This window comes from Oncorhynchus clarkii, chromosome 22 (genome assembly GCF_045791955.1).
Source record: "Oncorhynchus clarkii lewisi isolate Uvic-CL-2024 chromosome 22, UVic_Ocla_1.0, whole genome shotgun sequence".
Classification (NCBI taxonomy): domain Eukaryota; kingdom Metazoa; phylum Chordata; class Actinopteri; order Salmoniformes; family Salmonidae; genus Oncorhynchus; species Oncorhynchus clarkii.
In genome coordinates this window covers 33,157,736-33,172,745 of record NC_092168.1, presented here as the reverse complement: position 1 = coordinate 33,172,745, position 15,010 = coordinate 33,157,736, and the positions used below count along the sequence as shown (strand labels likewise).

Sequence of the window (15,010 nt, the reverse complement as noted above, 5' to 3'; positions counted from 1 at the left end):
TCCACAATCATCTCCTTAGCCTTGGTTACGTTGAGGGACAGGTTGTTATTCTGGCACCACCCGGCCAGGTCTCTGACCTCCTCCCTATAGGCTGTCTCGTCGTTGTCGGTGATCAGGCCTACCACTGTTGTGTCGTCTGCAAACTTAATGTTAATGATGGTGTTGGAGTCGTGCCTGGCCATGCAGTCGGGAGTGAACAGGTAGTACAGGAGGTGACTGAGCACGCACCCCTGGGGAGCTCCAGTATTGACGATCAGCGTGGCAGATGTGTTGCTACCTAACCTATCCTTACCACCTGACGACCCGTCAGGAAGTCCAGGATCCAGTTGCAGAGGTAGGTGTTTAGTCCCAGGTTCCTTAGCTTAATGATGAGCTTTGAGGGTACTATGGTGTTGAACGCTGAGCTGTAGTTAATGAATAGCAATCTCACACAAGTGTTCCTTTTGTCCAGGTGGGAAAGAGCAGTGTGGAGTGCAATAGAGTTTGCATCATCTGTGGATCTGTTTGGGCGGTATGCAAATTGGAGTGGGTCTAGGGTTTCTGGGATAATGGTATTGATGTGAGCCATTACCAGCCTTTCAAAGCACTTCATGGCTATGGACATGAATTCTACAGGTCTGTAGTCATTTAGGCAGGTTGCCTTTGTGTTCTTAGGCACAGGGACTATGGTGGTCTGCTTGAAACATGTTGGTATTACAGACTCAATCAGGGACATGTTGAAAATGTCAGTGAAGACACCTGCCAGTTGGTCAGCACATGCCCGGAGCACACGTCCTGGTAATCCGTCTGGCCCCACAGCCTTGTGTATGTTGACATGTTTAAAGGTCTTACGTCGGCTATGGAGAGCCTCAGTGTTGCTTGCCTCGAAGCGAGAATAGAAGTGATTTAGCTTGTCTGGTAGGCTCGTGTCACTGGGCAGCTCGCAGCTGTGCTTCCCTTTGTAGTCTGTAATAGTTTGCAAGCCCTGCAACATCCGACGAGCGTCAGAGCTGGTGTAGTATGATTCAATCTTAGCCCTGTATTGACGCTTTGCCTGTTTGATGGTTCGTCGCAGGGCATAGCGGGATTTCTTGTAAGCGTCCGGGTTAGAGTCCCGCACCTTGAAACGGCAGCTCTACCCTTTAGCTCAGTGCGAATGTTGCCTGTAATCCATGGCTTCTGGTTGGGGTATGTACGTACAGTCACTGTGGGGACGACGTCCTCGATGCACTTATTGATAAAGCCAGTGACTGATGTGGTGTATTCCTCAATGTCATCGGAAGAATCCCGGAAAATGTTCCAGTCTGTGATAGCAAAACAGTCCTATAGTTTAGCATCTTCATTGAACAAGCAGAGGAGATTTTCATCAAGGATCTCTGTACTTTGCTTGGTTCATCTTTCCCTCAATCCTGACTAGTCTCACAGTCCCTGCTCCTGAAAAAAAAATCTCTGCAGCATGATGCTGCCACCACCATGTTTCACCGTAGGGATGGTGCCAGGTTTCCTCCAGACGTGACACTTGGCATTCAGGCCAAACAGTTCAATCTTGGTTTCATCAGACCAGAGAATCTTGTTTCTCATAGTCAGAGTCCTTTAGGTAAACTCCAAGCGGGTTGTCTGTCATGCTTTTTACTGAGGAGTGGCTTCAGTCTGGCCACTCTACCATAAAGGCCTGATTGATGGAGTGCTGCAGAGATAGTTGTCCTTCAGGAAGGTTCTCCCATCTCCACAGAGGACCTCCAGACCTGTTTTTGCTTTGTCATTATTGCGTATTGTGAAAATGTAATACATTTTAGAATAAGGCTGTAACGTAACAGAATGTCAACAAGTCAATGGGTCTGAATAGGGCACTGTATATGTGAGAGATATCAGAAAGATCTAGGAAACATATTTGACATGTATTTAACCCCTTATTTTTTGTCACTAAAACAGTCTCTATTAATAATTGTATATATTTTTTTGACTGGTACCGGGGGACCTTCAGACGAGTCTTGTGAGCGTCCTAGAGCAAAGCAAGAGTCTCACCTTTACACAGAGGGGTCATACTAGTGTGTAGCCCAAACTGTTGGCACACCACACACAGAAGTTGGCAGATCGGCTGCAGCGACTTCAGACGAGTCCCAAGACACTTGTGGGGTTGTAGAGCAAAACGTGTTCGTGAGAGCCATCTTTCCATAGAGGGGTCATAATAGTTTGTAGACCAAACCGTTCGGACGCTACAGACGATATTTGGGATGTCTCATGATCTGACAAACACTGCTCTTTCAAAGGTGGATGCAAAAAAAGCTGATATCTCTAGTTTAAACTGACAGATTGTTATGGGGATTTTTATTATGCTAATTTGATTTCTGCAGCCTTTGGAGTTAATGTATTTATTCAGGTTCACATTGTGTACCGAACTGAGGTCCCTGTACCGAACAGTTGGGGAACGAATACATGCACCGTTACATACATAAGCATTTCGCTACACTCGCAATAACATCTGCTAACCATGTGTATGTGGCCAATAAAATTTGATTTGACATTCCTAATAAAGATGTACCGTTACACCCCTAATAAAAGGTGTATAGGGTTGCAGGCTTACCTGTCCAGCTCAGACTCCAGCTGACAGTATGCAGCATAGGCCACAATGTTCTCCTGTCCACAGCGTTCTGTAGTCACCCCGCTGACGTAGAGGACAAAATCAGCCCCGTCCACCCCCTTCCCGTCCGGAGCTCCTGCCGAGCCACACGACCTCCCGGTCTCGCTGCACACCTTGCATTGCTGGAAATCCGATACACAGAATACCATTTTTATTTCATTTGAGTTATTTAACCTTTATTTAAACAGGAAAGTCACATTGTGACCCAGGTCTCCTTTACAGGTGAGCCCTGAATCTACAAGTAAAACTTGAAATACCTTGCATTATTGAAAATCACATGGACATAATAATAATAACATCGTCAAAGTACAGTACTTAAGACCAACATCAGCCAACCTTTCTATAGGCCTACCAGTTGAGCATATTTTTTAAAATACATGTTTAATTGATAGGGATAGGTGGAATAAGCAGGGAGAGAGCGGGAAGACCGTGTGAAGAACGGAATTGGATCCCATGCAGGCATGTGCGTCGAGGGCGGTTTCTTATCATTCCATTTAACCTTGGTTAGTCTCATTGAGATAATGTCTTTTGAAGAAAGACCTGTTCAACATAGCAGCAGAACGCAATAATAGCAAGTCAGATGAAAAGATATCCTGTAGAGGAAACCCAGTTGAGCATGTAAGCATAGGTTTTAACTATTAATTTCTTCAGGCCAAGTCAAATAAAACTATTTAAAGTGATTAAATGTACTGTATGTCTAAAAGAATGTCACTGGTTAAAAAGGCCAAGCTTAAAAGGTGAGTAACAAGCAATAGAGGTCGTCCTTTGCGCTCAGTTGGAAGAGATTGGCCCATGTAACGCCAGGGTAGTGTGTTCGATTCCCGGGACCACCCATACATAAAATGTAAGCACACGACTAAGTCGCTTTGGATTAAAGTGACTACTAAAATAAATACAGTGGCAATAAAAAGTATGTGAACCCTTCAGAAATACCTGGATTTACACATAAATTAGTCACAAAATTACATTTGATCTTCATCTAAGTCTCAACAAACAAACCCAGTCTGCTTAAACTAATAACACACAAATTCATGTATTTGTCTTGTCTATATTGAATACATAATTTAAACATTCACAGTGTAGGTTGGAAAAAGTATGTGAACCCCAAGGCTAATGACCTCTCCAAAAGCTCATTGGAGTCAGGTAACCGGGAGTACAATCATTGAGACAAGATTGGAGATGTTGGCAAGAGCTGCCCTGCTCTATAAAAATAAATAAAAAAAAGATTAAGAATTGTTGACTTGCATGAAGCTGGAAAGGGTTACAAAAGTATCTCTAAAAGCCTGGATGTTCATCAGTCCACGGTAAGACAAATGGTCTATAAATGAAGAAAGTTCAGCACTGTTGCAACTCTCTCTAGGAGTGGCCGTCCTGCAAAGATGACTGCAAGAGCACAACGCAGAATGCTCAATAAGGTAAAGAAGAATCTTACAGTGTCAGCTAGACAAAGAAATCTCTGGAACATGCTAACATCTCTGTTGACGAATCAACTATATTCAGCAAAAAAATAAATGTTCCTTTTCAAGACCCTGTCTTTCAAAGATAAGTTATTTGTATTTTAACAAATTAACAGATCTTCAATGTAAAGGGTTTAGACACTGTTTCACATGCTTGTTCAATGAATCATAAACAATTAATGAACATGCACCTCGTTACGACACTAACAGCTTACAGGCAATTAAGGCCACAGTTATGAAAACTTAGGACACTAAAAAGGCCTTTCTACAGACTCTGAAAAACACCAAAAGAAAGATGCCCAGGGTCCCTGCTCATCTGTGTGAACGTGCCTTGGACATGCTGCAAGGAGGCATGAGGACTGCAGATGTATGTGGCCAGGGCAATAAATTGCAATGTCTGTACTGTGAGACGCTTAAGACAGCACTACAGGGTGACAGGACAGACAGCTGATCGCCCTCGCCGTAGCAGACCACGTGTTACAACACCTGCACAGGATCGGTACATCCGAACAGCACACCTGCGGATGGCAGGTACAGGATGGCAACAACTGCCCGAGTTACACCAGGAACACACAATCCCTCCATCAGTGCTCAGACTGTCCGCAATTGGCTGAGAGAGGCTGGACTGAGGGCTTGTAGGCTTGTTGTAAGGCAGGTCTTCACCAGACATCACCTGCAACAACGTCACCTATGGGCACAAACCCACCATCACTGGACCAGACAGGACTGGCAAAAAGTGCTCTTCAATGACGAGTCACGGTTGTGTCTCAGCAGGGGTGATGGTTGGATTCGTGTTTATCGTCGAAGGAATGAGCGTTACACAGAGATCTCTAATCTTGAGCGGGATTGATTTGGAGGTGGAGGGTCACAGCATCATTGGACTGAGCTTGTTGTCATTGCAGGGAATCTCAACGCAGTGTTACAGGGAAGACATCCTCCTCCCTCATGTGGTACTCTTCCTGCAGGCTCATCCTGACATGACCCTCCAGCATGAAAATGCCACCAGCCACACTGCTCGTTCTGTGCGTGATTTCCTGCAAGACAGGAATGTCAGTGTTCTGCCATGGCCAGCAAAGAGCCCGGATCTCAATCCCATTGAGCACCTGGGACCTGTTGGATCAGAGGGTGAGGGCTAGGGCCATTCCCCCAGAAATGTCTGGAAACTTGCAGGTGCTTTGGTGGAAGACTGGGGTAACTTCTCACAGCAAGAACTGGCAAATCTTGTGCAGTCCATGAGGAGGAGATGCACTGTAGTACTTAATGCAGCTGGCGGCCACACCAGATACTGACTGTTACTTTTGATTTTGACCTCCTCTTTGTTCAGGGCCACATTATTCCATTTCTGTTAGTCACATGTCTGTGGAACTTGTTCAGTTTATGTCTCAGTTGTTGAATCTTGTCATGTTCATACAAATATTTACACATGTTAAGTTTGCTGAAAATAAATGCAGTTGACAGTGAGAAGATGTTTATTTTTTGCTGAGTTTATATAAAAAACACTAAGCAAGAATGGTGTTCATGGGAGGACACCATGGACGACGCCCATGAACGAAGCCACTGCCGTCCAAAGAAAACATTGCTGCACATCTGAAGTTCGCAAAAGTGCACCTGGATGTTCCACAGCGCTACTGACAAAGTATTCTGTGGACAGATTAAACTAAAGTGGAGTTGTTTGGAAGGAACACACAACACTGTGTGTGAAGAAAAAAAAAGGCACAGCACACCAACATCAAAACCTCACCCCAACTGTAAAGTATGGTGAAGGGAGCATCATGGTTCAGGGCTGCTTTGCTGCCTCAGGGCCTGGACAGCTTGCTATCAGACGGAAAAATGTATTCCCTAGTTTATAAAGACATTTAGCAGGAGAATGTAAGGCTATCTGTCCGCCAATTGAAGCTCAACAGAAGTTGGGTGATGCAACAGGACAATGACCCAAAACACAGAAATAAATCAACAGAATGGCTTCAACAGAAGAAAATACGCCTTGAGTCCTGACCTCAACCCGATTGAGATGCTGTGGCATTTATGCAGGAGTCCAGGTAATTCCAAAGGGTTCACATACTTTTTCTTGCTATTGTATATTATATTAGTTAAGACAAAAGCTCCTGGAGAGCGGTTTAAATAAATGCGTGCCTCAAATGACCCTTGACTCTGAAGGGCTAATCATGTTTGAGGCTGTCAGGTCAGTGAGTACGCACTCCAACCTAAGCCGTATCATAATCCATATTTTGCTGAACTGGCGTAGGATGCATTAGCTAATCCCATAACTCCAGAATGGTCCAGGGGTGCCCTGGTGGACAACGTATGAGTTATTTTTTAAATGTATTTTTTAAATGTATTTTTTAATAACCCACCCACCCTCTTCGGGGAAGACAAATATTTGTTGTTACAGCTTTTTTGCAACATATACATCAATTGTACATATCACACTTTACATATACTGTACATTTTATACTGTACATACTTGATACTTTTACATACAGCAATCATATTACAATAATACATTACCGAATATGAGCTCTTTATTCCTACCCCTCAGCCACTCTCAGCCCATCCCACCTATCATCCGTAGACCTCCCTCATTTGGTTTCCATGTGCCATATATTTTTCAATTATGCTGTTAAATTCTACATTCAATTTGGAACCTTTTTAAATCACAGTATCCACAGATTGTGAGCTAAAGATGAAAAAAATGTCTATGAGTATTATTATTATTATATTATTGATTGACTGACTATGGCTTTCCAAATCGCCCAAGACTGTTATTTTTAAGGTTCATTTTAAGTGAATGTTTAAGTGAATATATTTTAGATTAGAAACACAAAAGAACTGTCAATCTCCCTCGGCCTGGGGCTCCATGCAAGATCTCACCTCGTGGAGTTGCAATGATCATGAGAACGGTGAGGAATCAACCCAGAACTACACGGGAGGATCTTGTCAATGATCTCAAGGCAGCTGGGACCATAGTCACCAAAAAAATAATTGGTAACACACTACGCTGTGAAGAACTGAAATCCTGCAGCGTTCTTGATGTTCTTGTTGGATCTGGCTCTTAATAGCTAACATTTCGATGGCCTTAATAAATAGATATGGAGACACCGAACCGCCCTGTTTTACTCCTCTTAACAGCTCAATACTTTGAGAAGTAACCATTATTTACTATTTTACACCTGGGGTTGCTGTACATAACTTTAACTCATTGTACGAGATTCACCGAAATTAAAGTAGTCCAAGCATTTATGTATAAATTCTAGTCGTACTTTATCAAACGCCTTTTCAAAATCTGCTATGAAGACCAGGCCTGGCATCTTTGATGTTTCACAATGTTCAATTGTTTCAAGTAATTGTCGTATATTATCTCCAATATATTGTCCATGTAAAAAACCTGTCTGATCAGGATGAACAATATCTGGTAAAACCTTTATTTTATGTGCGTATGAGTTGTCCATTTTCATCAATAATAATTCACCACCAGAAATCACAAGGTAATAACGGCGACCAATAACAGTAACCAACACTGACTAAATAGGATGGTTGATAGACTAGTTATTAGTAATACCTACTCTATCAACCAACCTACCTGGTCACTACACCTCAGTGGCGTAGACAGACCTGCAGATGATGCTCAGGAACAATGACGGGTCCACACTTTGTGATGTCTGCACATGATCCCTGGCAGTAGCGGTGAGGGTCATCTTTCTTCCTCAGATACTGATTGGTCACACATTGTCTGAACAGGAACAGACAATTTTATAATGCAAGAGAAAGATGCTGACCCTCTGATCGAGCCTTGTTTAAGGTCTATTCAATAAAATAGATTATCTTGAACATCTTAAAATGCTACACACCCCAATTGAATTACAAACGTGAAAATATAGTATTTTCTTCTTGAGATTAGAACATGTTATTGGACTGTGTTGGAGGGTGATGGGAGGTGAGCTCTCTACCTGCTGAGTAGTATAGGCCCTGATTTCCGGCGAACCTGAAAAACCTTCTGTAAATAATCAATTGCTTGTGGAAAAAGTTTATCCTGTAGAAAACAAAAAGGGAGTACCTATGATACCAGCAGCCAGCTAGGATACACAAAACATAATATTAGCCTGGTGCAACAAAACTTAAAGGTAAGATTATCATGTAGATGTGATAAACATGACACACATATATACACACACACACACACACACACACACACACACACACAGTTGAAGTCGGAAGTTTACATACACTTAGGTTGGAGTCATAAAAATTTGTTTTTCAACCACACCACAAATTTATTTTCAACAAATTATAGTTTTGGCAAGTTGGTTACGACATCTACTTTGTGCATGACACAAGTCATTTTTCCAACAATTGTTAATAACAGACAGATTATTTCACTGTATCACAATTCCAGTGGGTCTGAAGTTTACATACACTATGTTGACTGTGCCTTTAAACAGCTTTGAAAATTCCAGAAAATTGTCATGGATTTAGAAGCTTCTGATAGGCTAATTGACAGTCAATTGGAGGTGTACCTGTGGATGTATTTCAAGGCCTACCTTCAAACTAAGTGCCTCTTTGCTTGACATCATAGGAAAATCAAAAGAAATCGGCCAAGACCTCAGAAAAAAAAATTGTAGACCTCCACAAGTCTGGTTCATCCTTGGGAGCAATTTCCAAACGCCTGAAGGTACCACGTTCATCTGTACAAACAATAGTACGTAAGTATAAACACCATGGGACCACGCAGCCTTCATAACGCTGCCGAAGGAGGCGCGCTTTGTTTCCTAGAGATTAATGTAATTTGGTGCAAAAAGTGAAAATCAATTCCAGAACAACAGCAAAGGACCTTGTGTTGGAAACAGATACAAAAGATACAATAGTCAACCCGTAAAATAAAGTGATTATCCTAACTGACCTAAGACAGGGAATTTTTACTAGGACTTAATGTCTTAATTGTGAAAAACTGAGTTTAAATGCTTTTGGCTAAGGTGTATGTAAACTTCAGACTTAAACTACACACACACCTGCATGTCAACAGGAAAGAGCTCTGACCTCATTCACACCAACATACCTTCACAAGTCTTCTTTTATCTGAGGTTAACCTTTGGAAAAAGACATAACATGTATACAATAACATTGAGATCAGCTTACGGTAAGGCCAGGAACACACTTATAAACTCTGAGAATAGTAGGACAGAAATAAACTTACTTGTCCACACTTGAATCATAAATTATTTTTATCTTTAATTGTTGATCAGAGCTTCTTTTGGTTAATCTTTCCGACTTCAGATATACTTTATGGACAACCTACAAGAAGAAGCATTGTTGAAAGCAAAGCAGCTACTGTATTATCATCAGTGGTGTAAAGTACTAAAGTACAAAATACAAGTAGTTTTTGGGGGTATCTGTACTCGTTACATTTTGAATACTTAGCAGGACAGGAAAATTGCTTAATTCACACACTTATCAATAGAACATCCCTGGTCGTCCTTCACCAGGCATGCTTTGTTTGTAAATGATGTCGGAGTGTTGGAGCATGCCCCTGGCTATCCGTAAATAAAAAAAACTTTTTTTTAAATGATGCCGTCTGGTTTGCTTTATAAGGAATTTGAAATGTATACTTTTACTTTTAATACTAAATTATATTTAAACCCAAAATACTTTTAGACTTTTACTCAAGTAGCATTTTACTGGTTGACTTTCACTTTTACTTGAGTAATTTTATATTAAGGTATCTTTATTTTCTCTCAAGGTTTAGTATCTACTTTTATGACAATTGGGTACTGATTATCATGTAGAAACACCTTGAGATGAGTGAACCACATGATTAGCATCGTTTTTTTTCATGTAAAGAATACATTTAAGTGCATGCATTAAATGAAACGCTTAATAATTTGAGAGGAAATAGCTAAAATGTTAAGATAATCGACACGGAACGCCCCTATTGACATTGCTCGAGAGCCCTCCTTGGTTAATTGATTCCTTACGACAAAATAGCGATAAAGACACTTACCTCCGACAGAGATGGGACTTGATGTTTACACGTATGACAATGCACAAACAAAAATAGAAGTGAGAAGGTGAAAATACGTCTCAGTGACCCAAACAGCTTCCAAAAGCGTCTCAGCTCCGTCGCCATCATATGTCCAGCGACAGTCGTGATTCAAATCCTGTTTCATTCATCGCTATCTACATAATCACAACTCACATAGATAACTATGCCGCTCCACCACTATGTTATTGATAGGTATGTATCTTATTACTCCTCATTAAGACGGCGAAACCCACTTTACTCGTGTGTTACTTGCTAGCTTTAGCCTTTAGGTTAGCCAAAGATCACTGTTCTATCTGTGACCCTGCTTACATCGCCACTTCCGGGTCGTCAGATTTTTCTGAAAAAAAGCTTCACAACAAAAGTCTTCTATCTGAGCAATACAAGGGCTGCATGCTAAACGGTAAACAATAGTTCTAACCACACCGGTAATGTATCCAAGAATGTCCATGTCATGTGTAAAAATGGAACAAAAAAGGTCCACGAAATGTTATATATTTTCTTAACTTTTCATTGACATATTACATAGTGTGGACATTCAGTGCACTGAGTCAGACAGACATAATATAAATTAGGATGTGAATTTGATTTAATTTTATTCCACAGTAATTCCACATTTAATTTTAAATGGACGGTAGGGGCTTTTTCATTTGTTTTGAGTATTTTTTGGTGTTTTATTGGGATCCCCATTGCAAAAGCAGCAGCTACTCTTCCTGGGGTCCACACAAAACATGAAACATGACATATTACAGAACATGACAACAGACAACAGCTCAAGGACAGAACCACATACTACATGGGGGTGCTTCTTGCAGGAGGGTAGTCACAGAGCAGATGCAGTGGGATGTTTGTTCTGTCCACAACACCAAGAGTGTGTTCATGGAATTGAATAGGAAAACAATCAGATTAGACAAAACATTGTGAAAAAACAGGGGTGTAGCTCAAATGGCACCATATTCCCTATATTGCACTACTTTTGACTAGAGCCCTATGGGGCAGTAGTCCTAGTGTCACAACACCTAGGGACCCTGATCAAAAGTAGTACACTATAGGAAATAGGGTAACATTTGGGATGCAGTCATGGACACTTTTCCAAATGTAGCCTAAGCATGTAAGACGTACTAAAACATCAGTGCATGTTTACCTGAGCCATAACATCAATCCAGTCAGAGCCACTGTAGACGAACAGCATGCGAGTATCTCTCCTCAGGATCATAACATTTTCAGATCTTAACTCCGACATCTCGCTCTCACCATTCACAATGTAAATCTATTGTTCAATTAATAAAAAGGTTAAAAAATGTATTCAATGGAAGGTTCAAAGAGGTTAAAAAATGGATCAAATGATTAAGATGTTTGATATCACCCAAACATCATGATGTTATTCAAGCATAGAACGATTCTTATTATACACTTACAGATACTGCCTTATCAGCATTATATCTTCCTGTGCCAGGGATTGGCTTGAAGGAATTTGCTGAAGAACAATTACAAAAGGCAGAAGGTCCTTTATGCCCTTTCTCCCCTCTGTGTCCTTGAATAACATATACTAGAAGAAAACACAAGAACGTTTTTTAATCATATCAATAGCTGTTGACATAATATATCGTAATACATCATTTATACTCAGAATAATGTATATATAGTGCCGTGAAAAGTATTTGCCCCATTTCTAATTTTCTCTGCTTTTGCATATTTTTTATACTGAATGTTATCAGATCTTTAACCAAAATCTAATATTAGATAAAGGGAACCTGAGTAAACAAATAGCACAACAATTACATACTTATTTCATTTATTTCATAAACAAAGTTATGCAACACCCAATCCCAAAGCAGTTCTACATGCAAGAGTGGGCCAAAATTCCTCCACAGCGATGTGAGAGACTGATCAACAACTACAGGAAGCATTTGGTGACACAACTAGTTATTGAGTGTAAGGGGGAAATTGCTTTTTCACATAGGGGAATTGGGTGTTGCATAACTTTGCTAATTAAATATATCAAATAAGTATATCTTTTGGGTAATTTTAAACTCAGGTTCCCTTTATCTAAATTTAGGTTTTGGTTGAAGATCTGATAACATTCAGTATAAAAAAATATGCAAAAATAGAGAAAATCGGAAAGGGGGCAAATGCTTTTCACGGCACTGTAGGCCTACATAATAATGTATTGATATACACTGAGTATACCAAACATTTGGAACACCTTCCTAATATTGAGTTGCAGTCTCTGTCACGGGAAAGAACAGGTGTTCTTAATGTTTTGTACATTCAGCATACATACGATACATGATATCAATAATATACTTAACCTTCCCCTGGAGCACCAGTTTTTCCTGTTGTGCCCTGTTTGCCCACAACTCCATGATATCCAGTTAACCCATGCGGTCCACGACGACCTTTTATTCCCTAAATACAATATGGAGTAGTGCAGAACAACATCAAAGGAAGTTTGTTTAGTCTAACCTTTTGAAAATGAAAGATAGTTAATCATTATTGCCAAATTCATTATTTTCAGAAAAAAGTGCAGGCTACAGAGACAGCAGAGACACTTTACCATTGTCCCTCTATGCCCGGGACTTCCACTAGGTCCATCCAGTCCTCGTAATCCAGTGTATGCTTTTAGTCCTCGGTCACCCTAAACCATTAAGTATACAACTATATAATCAAAAACGTAACCATTAAAATTGAAATATTTTGGCCACAAAATGCTTCTTCAATTAGACATTTTCAATGATTGCTGTTCATTGGCATTTCTCCAAATCCAGGTTTGCTGGCTAAGGGGTTTGTTTCAGCATCTTTAGTCTTTAATGTAAGAGAATGCTGGCTATTCATTCACCTTCTGTCCATGGAGACCAGGCTTTCCAGTGGAACCCTGTTAAATAACACACAAGTTGAGGGTTGAGTGAAAGTACATGTGACGTTCCAATTGGGATTGAAACTTGATTGACAACTTACCTTTCCACCTTTTTGTCCCGGGTCACCTTTCAGTCCCTTCTCGCCCTGTTTATATCATAAACATCACATTTTCACATGTAATTTTAGTTTACTTGGTGCTAGACATACACTATTATTGTGTTAAGTATATTATTTGTGAAACTATGAATTATTAAAGCAGTAAAAGCTTACTTTTGAACCAGTGCGTCCTTGAGGACCCTGTAAAAACACAAATGTACATTTGTTGTAAAAGCAGTGTGAAATATACTGGTAGAACACAGCATTAGTTATTATGTGGATAATTTACCTCATGTGTTCCAGGTCTGCCAATGTCACCGAATAAACCACGCCAGCCTCTGTCCCCCTTCTCTCCCTAGCGATGAGTAAAGACAGACTAAAACTTATTTTGGATGTAGCACTCTCTATACCGATCCATTATTCAAACTACAGCTTATATACCAGAAAGGGAGCCCAATTGCATTTGAGATTGTGTCACTGACCTTTTGGCCTATGAGTCCTATCACACCAGGGGAGCCATGGGTTCCCTCTTCTCCCTTTTGACCGCGTCGACCCTGCAAGACAATGTCCAGTCACATAACTGTCCCACTACTGAGTGTGTCTTTCTGATGCGTTCCAGTGTCATTATAAAAAGTCTCATATAAATCCTATGTATTATTTTGTATTATAATGTATATATTCATACCATCTGACCCTTTGGTCCTTTGCAGCCCTTTAAAGAGAAACCGTGGAAATTAACTGCATAAATAATAACTTAATAAAAATGATAATTATTATTATCAGTTACAGTATATAGAAATCAAGCGAGTACTACCTTTTCACCCTTTGGTCCCCTGAGATATTCCGTTATATCAACCTGAAACAACAGTCAGCAAGAACATATGACAGACATCTAACTTGCATCTTACACTGTAAACCAACATAGTCTGAATTGTTTATGTGCTGTTTGCTATGTCCATTACCAGTAGGGTAGATGTCCGTGTCGATGGAGGAAACGGAGGAGGAGGAGGAGGAGGAGACAGAAATATTTTGCATTTCGGAACCAACCAGATATTCTTCTTACCTGAATAAGTGAATAAGGTGAGAAAAATAATCAAGTGAACAAGGTAAGCCCCTTTTTTATTTTCTCTCTTTTGAAGAAGTTATTCATCTCATAGTTCCTTATTTGTCTCAGTCCAGCATATTTTTATCGTCTTTTTATATTGAAAACACTACCAACAATCACTACAAACCTGATCGGAAGGATGGTGTAGCTTCTGTGATTATGACAGTACAGCCAATGATAAGATGGAGTATAAAAGCACATTGCTTTGGCATGTTACCTCAAGATCTGAAAGCAAACACTTGCCAGTTAGTTGCAAGTCAACTCGTCAATATGACTACTGTATATCATACGCTGTGGGGCAAAGCCCAACCTTAATAAGGCTAGTTTTCCTGATATCTAGCCTCCAATAACTTGTAGCATAGCCATTAGCCAGCTATTCAGAGCATCAACACAGGAGTGCTGCCAAAGACTGCGAAACCCCCCTACATCATCAACATAGCCTAAGATTTATATCTTAGAACTACTTTCAAATGTAAATATTTCCATACATTTTTTAAAATAACATCTACTGAATGTCTTACCTCTCTGTAAGCTCTGTTCCCGCTGTAGCAATACTGTTGCTTCTCTGATAGTCCTGATTGCAGGGGCCAATACTGTAGTTGGATCTCAAATTGCAAGCTTGCACCATATATCCACTTATCTCAATAAGAATGGAAGTGCAACTCTGGCAGTAGTTGAGTAAAAATAATTAAATAATGAGTAATACTGTTGCAGTGCCAAAGAGATGCAGTTTTTTAGCCTTCAGTTCATCGGGCTAAATTCTCAGAATCTCAAAATGTGTCAGGTTGATGCATTTGCTACATGGCTGATATGGTGGAACAATTGTAATTTATGATTTT

At 40.4% G+C, this 15,010-nt stretch overlaps 2 protein-coding genes across 4 annotated transcripts in view; both read right to left on the bottom strand.

Moving 5' to 3' along the window:
- Positions 1-10,406, bottom strand: part of LOC139380808 (leishmanolysin-like peptidase) — a 30,767-nt gene extending 20,361 nt beyond the window's left edge. The window contains exons 1-6 of one of the 3 annotated variants that reach the window (XM_071123866.1): positions 10,073-10,406; positions 9,269-9,366; positions 9,131-9,161; positions 8,025-8,107; positions 7,690-7,807; positions 2,564-2,742 (exon numbers count right to left, since the gene is read on the bottom strand). In XM_071123866.1, the coding sequence (XP_070979967.1) occupies positions 2,564-2,742; positions 7,690-7,807; positions 8,025-8,107; positions 9,131-9,161; positions 9,269-9,366; positions 10,073-10,201 (638 nt within the window). In that variant the 5' untranslated portion in view covers positions 10,202-10,406. Of the gene's footprint in view, positions 1-2,563; positions 2,743-7,689; positions 7,808-8,024; positions 8,108-8,615; positions 9,060-9,130; positions 9,162-9,268; positions 9,367-10,072 lie in introns of those variants that run through there. The other 2 variants (XM_071123867.1, XM_071123868.1) reach the window with 2 other exon arrangements.
- A 528-nt stretch (positions 10,407-10,934) lies between these two features.
- On the bottom strand, positions 10,935-14,383 carry LOC139380071 (acetylcholinesterase collagenic tail peptide-like). The gene is made up of 14 exons (XM_071122534.1): positions 14,299-14,383; positions 14,029-14,129; positions 13,881-13,922; positions 13,752-13,778; positions 13,549-13,620; positions 13,356-13,421; positions 13,241-13,267; positions 13,070-13,114; positions 12,951-12,986; positions 12,669-12,749; positions 12,424-12,520; positions 11,530-11,660; positions 11,256-11,381; positions 10,935-10,964 (listed from the first exon to the last, which is right to left on the bottom strand). The coding sequence occupies exons 1-14, from the start codon at positions 14,381-14,383 to the stop codon at positions 10,935-10,937; spliced, it is 966 nt and encodes a 321-aa protein (XP_070978635.1).
- Positions 14,384-15,010: the final 627 nt, after the last annotated feature.

Bases quoted from the DNA above. Each gene is read 5' to 3' on its own strand.
- LOC139380071 (XM_071122534.1), bottom strand. From the start codon at position 14,383: ATGCCAAAGCAATGTGCTTTTATACTCCATCTTATCATTGGCTGTACT. The intron at 13,779-13,880 runs GTAGTACTCGCT...TTCTCTTTAAAG, and splicing joins GGGGACCAAAGGGTGAAAAG to GGCTGCAAAGGACCAAAGGG. The intron at 12,987-13,069 runs GTAAGTTGTCAA...GTTATTTAACAG, and splicing joins CGGGACAAAAAGGTGGAAAG to GGTTCCACTGGAAAGCCTGG.